The sequence below is a fragment of the Morone saxatilis genome, unplaced genomic scaffold (assembly GCF_004916995.1).
Source record: "Morone saxatilis isolate NCDOM2014 unplaced genomic scaffold, NCSU_SB_2.0 Contig14, whole genome shotgun sequence".
Lineage (NCBI taxonomy): Eukaryota > Metazoa > Chordata > Actinopteri > Moronidae > Morone > Morone saxatilis.
Window position 1 is genome coordinate 3702301 of NW_023339696.1, and position 12322 is coordinate 3714622.

Genomic DNA, 12322 nt, shown 5'->3' on the forward strand with positions numbered 1-12322 from the left:
CTCTTGGACATGAACTTGAGACAGAAAAACGAGCTTCAGTCCTGCATTCCTGGTCTGAAGCATAAAGTATACTCTGGGGAGCTGTGTGTGTGTGTGCGTGTGTGTGCATGCGTGTGTGTTTGTGTGTATGTGTCAGGGGGTAGGTCCTCTCTTCCTCTCCCCATAAACTGTTGTAGAATAGAATGAAATAGAATGGAATGGAATGGAATAGAATTTGGGATAAAACATCCACATTTTGGGGTTCTATTCTGTTCTGAAGGACAGAAGCTGGATGATGGAGGAGGGAAATGTGATTTAAGGTGGAATTAGTCCTTCAGCCCTCTGTCCGTCTTTTCACTGACAGCTGACAGTCAGAACGTCCTTTATGTTCTGCACCAACAGGGAGGAGATGGGCTTTCTGCTCCACAGTTTCTTACAACAGATGCAAAGCTTTATCCACAGACATTAAATGTCCCATATATTAGGGAATAAAGTATATCATCACCTTGAAATTATGTGAGCGTTTTGAAGAAAAAAGGATCAGTTTTCACACCCTGGAGAGCAAAACTTATCCTAGATGTGTTCTAGATATAAAATCAAGGAATAACAATTTCACAAACCGGGTTTTGTTACAAGTGGAGTGCAAAGAAAAAAGATTTAAAAAAAACAAGTTTTTCAATTTTTTCTGCTAATGCTTTTCTTTTCCCCTCTCTGCTCCTCTTTTATTTTAACTGGTGAAGCTCCCGTCAGTGTCTGAGCCTTTACTGCCATTATATGTATTCTATATAAACATTTTAGCCTTCATTGCTGTTGTCACTTTAAACTGGGTTACTAACAATAGCATTATTCCTTGATAGCATGAGCGGTGTAATTAAAAATTAGCAAAGTAGCTGTCTGGCATGGTAGCCAATGGTAAAAAAAATCCACTTTTCACAAAGATAAAAACAAATTACTCTCAACTTAGTCAGCATTTGCTATGTGTCATTCACAGTGTCTTCCAGAAATTGTGTAATTTTGAGGTTTTAAAACGTCTAAGTTCACTATTTCATGATCTTTTCAGCTCCTTTAACCAGTTTACACAGTAACAAGGCAGGACTTGATTGGGCCTCCTCTGTGTATTCTGAGCACTGATTGGTGATTTGCAAATGGAACAAAATGACTTCGGGTTTAAATAGAACCTTTTCTTTCTTTCAAATTATAAGAAAAATAATTCACAAAACTAAACTAAATAAATGGAATAGTCTCACGTGAATAACTCATTTTTGACATTATAGAATTTTATATTGCTTACATCACAATATGTAAAAATACGCCGAAGACAGTTTAACGATGGTAAATAAGGTTTTTACTTGAATTGTTTAAATCTACTCCAATGTTCCAAACTCCATCCTTTCCCCTGGCACTTTCCTACTGTCATCTCAGATTTACTCCTTATTGGCTCTCCTCCCAGAATGACTGAAATCCATCCAACTGGGTGGGTTTGTAACATGTGCCAGCTGCTGACATCAGCTGACATCTGTATTATGAGCACTCCTGCTGCATATTTCTTCAGCTTTTAGCAACATTTACCTGCAACACACTACATTACATAGGAGTGTGAACACCTCCTGGCTGCTCCCAGTCTGCTGCTCCAGATAATTACTGTGCAGCTCTGACAGACAGGAAGTTGTAGGGAAAACAAGGACTGCATCCAAATAGGCTACAGAATGGTGTCCTTTTTCCAGTCTTCCATGACCCAATCCTGAGAGCACATGAAGATGTGAAGGAGAATACAATAATTTGGTAAAATGTGCATTTTTTTTTTGTAAATATCACTGGAATAGGGAATTTTGAGGCAGAAAGTTTCTGTTCTTTTTCCTGAGAAAGGATTGTCTTTTGTATTTCTCAGTACAGCTTTGAGGCGGAGTATTTCTATTTCCTACTATTTCTTTATTTCAGAGGGAAGTATTGTACTTTTTATTGCATTACATTTATAAGACAGCTGTAGATGAATATTTTACATACAAAACATATGATGAGTTCACAAAATAAGAAGCGCTGTTACAGATTAACCAGCCGTAGTAGGCACAGTTAGGCCAACTACAGTACAACAGTAAAATTCTGCACAACTTTATGCATTAGTCATAATGAACCAAGACTATAATTTATAATTAAACACTCACTGGGTATGTTTGTAGATTATGAGTCATTTTCAAACTTTAAGTGCATTTTGTTAACATACATTTTCAATACTTAACTATTTCTACTCAACTAAAGCATCTAGAAACTCCTCCACCACTGGTTTCAGGCTACTTGTACTACAAAAACCACAAATGTACCTGTTTGATCCAATAAATGACTTCACTATTAATCATATTATTTGAGTAAAACACGTACGAATGTGACTCTTCCAGCTCCACCGACTCTCCACCTTTCCTCTCTGAGGGTGCAGCTGTCTGCAGGCAGGAATGTAAAGTGCTCTGAGTCTATTCACGTTGTTTTTACTAGCACAGCAGGTCGAACCATGCAGCACTCACACCAACAGCTCTATTCTGTTGACATAAAACACAAATCTGTGAATGGCCTTCTGTGAAAAAGTCGGAATTGACTCCTCCACCTTTGAAGGATTTTTACATTCAGTGTCATATAAACATTTGTTCCATGGATTATCAGCGAGCAATGAGATCTGACCTCTGACGTCCTGTTTAGTGGAGCTGTAGTTTTGGCGCATGTACCCTGACTGCAGTTGGAAGCTGGTTGTGCAGCAGCTGTCTTCAGTGGAGACTCATTACACCCATGTAAAAATATTTATTTCTTAAACTGGATTCTAATTATAATAACCTCTTATATTCATTAAATTTTACTATATGTATATTCACCAACTATAAGAACTGTTTTTGCAGCGAACCCTAAAATTCTCAAAAATATCAAATGTAGACTGATATTTAAACAACCCATAGCCAGTGATACCTCAATGTAAAATTACTCTGATAAAGTAAAAATCCCATGTTTATAAATATTGTAATTGCATCATTATTAATGATGCCTTAATGTGAATGCAACATTGTGTATGTTGTAGCAGGGATCATTTTAACTAATTTCTATATATTTTTGGATAGTTTAATCTCTTACAATATATCAAATTTAAGATGATCTTAATCTGGAAAATAACTAGCATTTAGCTGTCACAATATTTCCCTCAGAATTGTACATATCAATGAAACACTAAAGGTACTAAAGTACTGTAACTTTTGTAAATGTGCTTAGTTTCTTTCCACCCCTGCCCATGTGTTGGAAATTTAATTATATTTTATTATTTTAAGTTATAAGAATCTGCTATAAACAAGGACATTTTCTTTATTCAATCTCTCTGAACATTTTTAGGAATTTGCATTGCATTGAACACTTTTCAGCAGATATTATTCTCAGCTCTGCATGTGCAAAAGTTGCATGTAATAACCTTCATGTCATTTACATGTATCATAACTTAAAAATATATATATTATAAATCAAACCGTATTATATTATATTATATTATATTATATTATATTGTGTGATTTTGTGGTGTTGTGTGGGAATAAAATAAGACCACATAAGTCCTGTGGTGCGGCGTGCAGGCCTCCTCCTCCTCCTCCTCCTCCTCCTCCTCTCTGGTATTTGGACTAAAGGGGAGAAAGAGCTTTATGAGCTTCAGGGCTTCCGTCAGTATTGTTGGTTTTAAAGGAGGACAGAGACGGAGCAGTAAAGAGAGTCAACAGGCCAGCAGAGCACACCGCCGTTTGTCAAGTTCAATGTTCATGTTTAACGGTCCGACACACACACACACACAGGAAATGGAATTTGTGGATTTACAATGACCGAAATCCAGTTTCTTTTTTAATTATATATCTGTTCGAAATTAATATTTCCCCGATAGAAACTAAACTAATAAACTATATATAGGCCTACACCTATACTATTCTATACTATTATGTTCTATTCTGTTTTATTCTAGTCTATTTTTCTGGTGCTCAGGTTTCCAGGCTGCTCCTCAAGGCCTTCTGTTACCAGAAATTGCCACTGCTGACCATTTCATAGTAATGTAGCGTCTGTTTAAACCTCCAGTCTGAAGTTTGAGTTCACTTTTAAAAGAACCTGAAACTTTATATTAGCGCCGTTTAACCGCCAGAGCACCGCCAATAAACAATATTTATATTTTCACCAAATCCTAATATTCTACATTCACTGACACATAAATGAGTGCTAATTAAAATCTGCTCTCTCTCTCTCTCTCTACAGTGAGCATACATTACGAACAAGTATGTCATAGTTGTAACTCGCCATGCACATGCGCAAGGACGTTGTGTGGTTTTCATCAAACCCCGGAAGGCCTGGAGCTGCAAAGTTTAGATTTTCCGTGTCGCCGAGGGTAAACAAAACAGCTGTATTTGTTTGGTATTTGAAAATGTAAATAAGCATGCGCAAAGAGACGAGCAACGTTTTCTAACAGAAATATTCTTATGACTTGAGCTAACGTCCCTAAAGCAGGGCTACCATATATATTGTTGTGTAGAGTGGTGTAGTGGTCGGGCCATACACTTCAGTGACAAATGTTTTTGCATTTTTTATTTTATTTTCTGGAGAGTTTGCCTCTCCGTGCAGACCAAAACGGTTTCTGAGACAGTTAATTGATATTTGTTATATAGTTGTATAACAATGTTAATGAAGTCTTGTGTACGTCACTGAAAATGTCTTGAATTAAAACTATTGAAAGTGAATCGTGACCAGTAAAATGTGTGTGAGTGTGCGCAGCGCTCTGGTGAAGCCAGTCAGCTGTCTGTCCCTTCTGAAGGAAGAGCGGCCCGCATCACCGCCCAAAACCAAACCGGACGGTGCCGTGTTCCAAACAGCTCTCGGTGCACCATGAGAGCATTTCAGACTGTTAAATACATTTCCAACATGGGCTTTCGGCAGTAGAAATAATAAGGAGGTTTAATAGACCGTGCTCTCATTAGAAATCACTTCATGATTGCAGTGCTGAGCATTTAAGATTCAGTCAGAGCAGACAGAGGCTTCCGATTTGTTATAGTTTGAATGACGCCAGTGGACAAAACACTGCCTAACTGCGCTGGAGCTGTAAAGGGTTGTGATATATATATATAAACAACAAAATGGAGTGGCTGTCTTTCAGGGGAGTGGGTCGCACAATGAATGCTGTGTTCAGAATTCAACTGATTCCAAACATAGATCTGATTTCCCAACCAAGCCAGACAGTTTATATGCTCTGGTGTGTTTCACGTGACACCAAAGTCACAGCTAACAGAAGCACACTGCGGTGTGTTTGTAAGAACCTCAGATTCTGTAAAAACCACGATGCTCCAAACATTACGCACGGCCGTTTGTGGCGTTCACCTTGTGTTTGGACTTTTGTCGATGTATTTAAGAAACATGGTGTCTGTGGAAAGTTCAGAATCCACGACACTGGCTGCTGCTGTCGATAGTGACACACAAATCCTCTACAAAGCTGGCGCACTGTAGCGTGAACCCGCAGTGCGCCGTCACCCACTTGTCACCGTGACCGTGAACGCGCCGCAGGAGTGGATCAATAGGAACCTGCTGATGAGAGAGCGCGAGGAGGTTTGATGCCCATCGGCGCAGTGTGTGTGCGTGTGTGTGTGTGTGTGTGATGGGGAGGGGGTCTCTATCAGAGCAGATGACACAACGCTCTGCTGTTGTAAATGGTTTCGCGGGAGACTTGCGAGAGAGCGGAGTCTATAGCTGGTCACGTGACTCTCAAGGTCAAGGGCTTCTCTCTCACACACACACAAACACACACAATGGTCGGCCACAGGACGCACAAACAATAGCGCAATTTAATGTCTAATTCCTGGAATGAGGTGCTCCTTTGCGTATTGGAGACATTTTAAACAAAAACTAGACTCAGTATAATTATTTATAGTTTCTTGCTACATCTCTGCTCTCTTCCTCACTTTCTCGCGCATATTAAAGTATTCTGCTCAATTTTCCACGTAAATTATTTGGCTATGATTGTGTTTTGTGTATTTTTTTGTGTGTGTTCTGTATCCTGTAACAATAAATCAATGTGGCATTTTTGAAGATAATGAAATAAAATAAACACAGTTTTGCTTACTCTTAAAATAATTCAATACAACTTCAAACAAAAAAATCTAAATAAAACCTTGTCAATAGAAATTATATAAACGACTGGCAAAAATTGCAATTTATATAAACAGAAAGCAAGTAAGTGCATTAAATAAATTGTTTAATTAATAGTGACTTTCAGATCGAATCCATTAATTTTCTTGTAATTAAACTGTATACATTTACTCCACCAATTTGCAATCTGAACTATTAAAAGTCTACTTTTCTGCGCTCCGTGTTTGCTCATGGCAGCAGTACTGTACACATTATATGATATATTATGGAAGCTGCAGTGAGCAGCTGGAAGAACAAAAAGTCCTAAATAAAAACATTTTTCTGCTCGTGCTATGATGCGTTTTACTTTGAATTCACGGCTTAACATTTTGAGTAAAGACTGTGAATACTTGGTCAGAAGTTATTAGCGGGGAGAGTTTTGTTCACACGGCTCTGTGCAGGCCTGTGGAATGATAGCGGGACATGGATATCATTGTTGTGGTGATGTTCCTTAGGGAGGCCTGATCCGAATATGAATTCACAGTCTCATAAACACTTTTCATCTGCTCTGTTTGTCCACTTTGCGGGTATCAACTTGCAGCCTTTGATATGACCTAAAAGCGGATGTTTGGCACATTTGCACATTTTACGGGCCTAGTTTGGAGGAAGGGACGACCAGAAACAAATAGCCCGCCCGAATTTAAAGTAGCCAGTTTAGATATTGATGGATTTAAAGATATAAGAGCTGCTGGAGACTAAATCAGGATTAAAAGAATTTATTAAGTGTTGCACTATACTTTGATTACTGGTTTACAGGCGTTATAAACAATATGAACAGCATAATAGTGTGTTTTCGGCTATATCATGGGCACGGACAACAGTGACAAACACTAACACAGACAGTAGACAGACAGTTACATCAAAGCAGGCAGGAAGGTGCTGTATTTACAGGATGCCTCTGAGGAGACGGTTTATCAGAGGGCTTTGGTTCTTTTCTTTCGTCTTATTTTGTCCTTTATGTCCTTTTTTTATTCGTCTTTTTCTTCCATTTGTGGACGCACACGGTTACGCACAGTCCCAGTCCGCCTGGAGTACCACGTCGAGTTTTTTCTTCTTTTTTTTTTTCATTTCTCTGTGTTCATTCTTAATGTATAACACGCAAACACACCAAGTTCCTCCACTAAATCGTCCAAAGCGAAGGGACGTGTGTGCTACGGCGCGCTGGTCTTCACTTTGGCCACGAACTTCTTCTCCTTCACCCTCCGGTTCTGGAACCAGATGGTGATCTGCCGCTCCGACAGGTTGGTGGCGGCGGAGATCTTCCTCCTCTTGTCCTTGGTGATGAATTTGTTGGCCGCGTACTCTTTCTCCAGTTCTTTGAGCTGGACCTTGGTGTACGGTATCCGCTTCTTCCTTCCCCGGCGGAAAGGCGAGCCGTCGTGCTGGTGGGCCACCACATCTGCGGACAAAGAGAAGAGGGCAGTCTGAGGGCGAGGCTGCACACAGCGGGACACACTCGTGGGTTTCTAACAGAGTGCAATACAGGCGCGAGTGTGCTGTGTTGCATTTACTGGCTGCGGCTTAAACGAGGAGGACAGCGACGTTATGCTTGGAGCTGATTGGACATCCATCCTGCGACACAGGCAGACAACATGGTGGATGTCTGCCGTCTGCAAGCAGCATGAGCGTGCACCTTCTGTCCCCAAATGCACTGCTGACTGTGCATGCACGTGGAAACGGACAGTTGTTCTAGAAACCTCGGTTGAATGTGCTGCTTATAGTGATTTTTAATTCACTGCCTAATGTCTGTTTCCCTCTGTGATGAATAAATAAATAAATAAAGATAGATCTGAATGCATCACCGTCCTTCTTTAGAATCACATAACCCCAGTCCAATCATTGTGCTGACAGTTATACTTCATTATAAGTCATCTGATAACAAGCTAATTGGTTAACAGATCAGTCTCTCTGTGCCAGGCAACACATGACCTTTTGATCCATCAATGGCCTGATGAGCACGATGAGGCAGAACCATAACGAATATGAATATTGACCTGACATACTGACACTGTGACACTGTGTCCGCTCCAAACAGATTGTTTTATTTTATTTTATTAGCCCTCAGACTGTTTGAGCTGTGATTAACATCAGCCACAGCTCTGCCTAAAGCACACTGCTTATTTATCTGTTGTACAGAGAACTGCTCATATTAACTTTGTAGCTTTATTCCAAATGCATGAAGACTGTTTTTAATTATGAGAGCATATTAATCATGTCATCAAATTGGTTACTTTCAAAAGAAAGTCTATAATTCATTCCTAATAACATATGTCACACATGACTAAACGTTGTCTAGCAGTGGACCTACATCATTCTACATAGCTGCACAAAGCTCCTTTAAATGCACAGACTGTACAAATATGTGTTTAGAGGAGAATAAAACGGTGTATTACCAGCCAGAGCGGACTTCCAGAGGTGTCCGGCCTGTCCCTGGTCCTTGGAGCAGTACATCTGTCCCCCCCAGCCGTTGGTGAGAGCCCAGGGCTGGTAGCTGTCCATGGGGAGCAGGGTGTCATGGCGCGGCTCCCCGGCTCCTAGCGTTTGGACCACCGACACGTCCAGGTAGCTGGCCATGGATTGGTACGGGCTGGGGTAGCCGTGGTAAAAGGCGAACTCTTTGGCTCGGTGGTTCGAGTATTCGTCAGAGTTCACCGTAGTGTCCATGTACTGCGAGCTGAGCGCGGCTCCGGCCGCCTGGGTGCAGGACTTCAGAGAACCCCGCCCCATCCTGCACGGGTAGTAGCCGTTACCAAAGTAGCTGTACGGTAACGCGGTGGCAGCCGAGGAGCTCTGGTGCGGCACGGCTGCAGCCGGACAGGGCCCGGCCGCGCACTGCTTCCCCGAGGACGCGCCTGTCTCGCCGGAGCCTGAAGCGGACACATCCACTGTGGAGTAGCCAGCCGAAGAGTGCACCAGACCGGACGGGTGGCCGCCCAAAGCAGCGGCTGCCGCCGAGTGCGCCATAATGTTGCGGCACTGACTGGCAGCGAAGTTGCCGCTGCCCACCAGCCCCTCCATGTTCTTGTTCAGGTCGTCCAAGTTGTTGTCATACACAAACATCACCGTGTCCCCTGGCCAGCGAGGGTTTAGGACCAGGGAGGCTGTCATAGGCGCTCCTTTTCCCGGTCTGGCCTCCGCTCGTCGCCGTTTCCTCTCAGACTCTATCCGGTCCCGTGCGCTAAGCTGCTACATTGGCTGAATGAGGTGAACTGACCGCTGGCTCTCCCGCTCACTGCCGGGTCAAGTTATTCACATGTACCGTCACGCGCACTGTCAGAGCACGCGTGCGCTGCCCTGCTGCACCGTTTACTGACGGCGCTCGCTCGGAGGCAAAGACTCTCGGTAACCGGCCGAAGCCCCAGTTACATCCCAGCCGCAGCTTTGACGCAACAAGCCCCCGGGACCAGGAGAGGAGGGGGGGCGCGTGTCCATTGGATGAGACCGGATGATCACGTGACGGGACAAGAAGGGAAAAAAGGAGGCGAAGAAGAGACTTGTTGGAGATTGTCAGTCAAAGAAAAATATTTTTATGAGGCTCGAGCTGTGGCACGAGAGGAGCTCAGTGGAGCGGTTCAGCTCCGCTTTTCCTCGCGCAGCTGCATTATGTCAAAGTCGAGTCTCTGATCTCCTGCGGTTGCCAGGAAGAGTGTCACTATCATAGAAACAGAAAAAGAAATCACTTTTTGCCTTTTGCGTAAAGACGCATGTGGAGCGCGCTTATGCAGATCCATTAAAGCTGAACCACTGACTAGTTCCATTCATGTTTTGGTGAGGATGAAAATATGTAGTAAATTAAAGTAAATTCAAATAGTTTTGACATTGAAAATTTGGATAAAAAGATTGAACGATTTCTTGTTGATAATAATAATATTAATATGTTTCATTCATCTAAATACGACCTATAATTATTTGAACTCCAGTGTAAAAAAAGAATTACACAGAGTTATGGACACATTTAAAGACGTATAACCGGTGCTGCCAAATGCGTGGAAAAAAGTTTATCGTTGTCATAAAAGTATTAGAAAATCATAACATACCAGGAGTATTTCTAGCTTTTCAAAAGAAACATTTGATTATTAAAATAACTGCACCCTCTTGGGCAGATTCTCTTCTGCCCTGCTGTCACAGCAACGGCCTGAAGGAAGCGTAAAGGGCATTTATGGAAGGGATTTGGAGGTCTTAAGATTTGAGGAATATGGCTTTGGTTCAAAGCGCTTCTCAAAGGTTTTCACGGCACTTCTGAGCCGCGTTGTGTGCGTAATCATTTCACAAGCTGCTCATGGGTTTGAATTTATGCGAGAGAAGGTCTCAAAATGCGCCTGGCCCGGTTTGGAAATAATTCTTCAAACGCTTTATAGTTGCACGAAGAACTTAAAGATATTTTAGGATGAAAGCCCTCGTGGGTTGACTGTCGCTTTCAACATGTATCAAGGACAAGTGTGAGAAACTGTGTGTTCACATCTTGCTCTAAATGTTATTACTGAACATGAAAATGATAATCGAGTAGTAGTTTTAGAAGCTAAAACCCTGAATGTCATCAAATATTCCTTCAGTGGGCAGTAATTAAAGAAAAGGTCCGTCTGTCATGCGCATAAGACGTCATGTTTTTGCACATAGGAGCATGCAGATTGAGCATTAGCTCATACAATTTGTTTTCGCTTTATACACATTATTTTACACAACGCCACACAACAGGATCTTAATGCTGAGACTCACAGTGGGAGCAGCAGGACCAGAGGCACAAACTGAGCCTTCCCAAGCGAATAGTTGTCGATAGTGAGCTAGTATTTCATTGCATTTAATCCTGTCTGTTTTATTTTTGCATGGTTCATCCAGGAATTCACCCTGCTGTGATTATTTTCTCTTGCTTTTCAGGGACCTAGAGGGGCCGGAGATGTGCTCTGTGTGCACGGCATAACTGATTCCGTATAAATGCATTACACTTTATTTCTGCATTAGATCTCCTTTAAAAAAGCAGCCGCGTTCCTCTCTCAGCACTATCCAGCAGACCTAAGAAGCAGGTGTGAAGCGGCTCCAGGTGATGGAGGCGGAAGCAGCGGGGACAGATGTTTTCACTGCGTATAGCTTTTAAATATTAAGGAGAAATAAATCTGAGATAAAACTTGTTTGAGATCTAATAGAGACTGAATTAATAACACAATATGTTCAGATATGGAGGCAAACTGCACAAGCAAGAAAGGGACATTAACAAGCATTTAAGAGCATTTGAAATAGTTTTGAAATCAAAAACAGAACAATATGAATTTAAAGCGTTAAGCCATCAGGGCTGACGGAAAGAAATTATAAAGAATCGAGCCGTTTGTTCACATTTTTATTTCTAGTTTAGTTTGTCTAGTTTGATCCTTTTTAGGCGGAACGTTTGGCAAATAAAGATAAATATGGACTTTCAAAATATAATAAATAAGACAAGATAAACAATAGCTAAAAAGAGTTCACTGATACACACCGTGAGATGCGTTTGAAAGCTCCAGAGAGTAAGTAGACCTAACTTTTTATTAATTATTATTAAGGTTGTTTTTATTTGTTTTTTTTAGTATTACCAAACTACTGTTACCTATGTGAAAATAGTTCAAGTAAAATAAAATAAAATAAAATAAAATAAAATAAAATAAAATAAAATAAAAATAGTAAGTGATAAAGTAAGAAGCCGTTTGGGTTTATAATGAGTATGTAGTTTCATGGATATGCGGAGTCTTGACAGATAAGAGAAAAGAATGACATGAGCTCTTGAAATCAGCGGTGTTAACACGCTGTGAAGCCATTAGAGAAGTTTCACATATTCCAGAAGAGTGAATGTAATTGTATCCTCTCTGTGTGTGTGCGCGGAGTTATATTCCACTATACCATAATTTAATAACAACTGAACGTCATCCCACTGATGACAAACTCTCCCCAGCCGCTTTAAAACGCTTTGCATTGAATTGTCTCTGAAGTTCCCAAACAGTGTGTGTGCCTGCAGTCACACACACACACACACACACACACACACACACACACACACACACAAAGACACACTACCTGACTGACCCAAACCCATGAGACTAGATTTGTGTCAAGCAGTTAGCAAAAAGACCTTCTTGTATTAACTTCAGATGACTGCAAACTCTAATCTCAGAGGGATCATTCATAGGTGTTAAGGAAAACATCC

The 12322-nt window shown here is 41.3% G+C and overlaps 1 protein-coding gene across 1 annotated transcript; it reads right to left on the reverse strand.

Moving 5' to 3' along the window:
* Nucleotides 1-6904: 6904 nt before the first annotated feature.
* On the reverse strand, nt 6905-9430 carry hoxb13a (homeobox B13a). The gene is made up of 2 exons (XM_035654824.1): nt 8547-9430; nt 6905-7552 (listed from the first exon to the last, which is right to left on the reverse strand). The coding sequence occupies exons 1-2, from the start codon at nt 9259-9261 to the stop codon at nt 7305-7307; spliced, it is 963 nt and encodes a 320-aa protein (XP_035510717.1). The 5' UTR covers nt 9262-9430; the 3' UTR covers nt 6905-7304.
* Nucleotides 9431-12322: the final 2892 nt, after the last annotated feature.

Coding starts and splice junctions, on each gene's coding strand:
- hoxb13a (XM_035654824.1), bottom strand. CDS start 9,261: ATGACAGCCTCCCTGGTCCTAAACCCTCGCTGGCCAGGGGACACGGTG. Junction 7,553..8,546: donor CTGGAAGTCCGCTCTGGCTG/GTAATACACCGT, acceptor CTTTGTCCGCAG/ATGTGGTGGCCCACCAGCAC.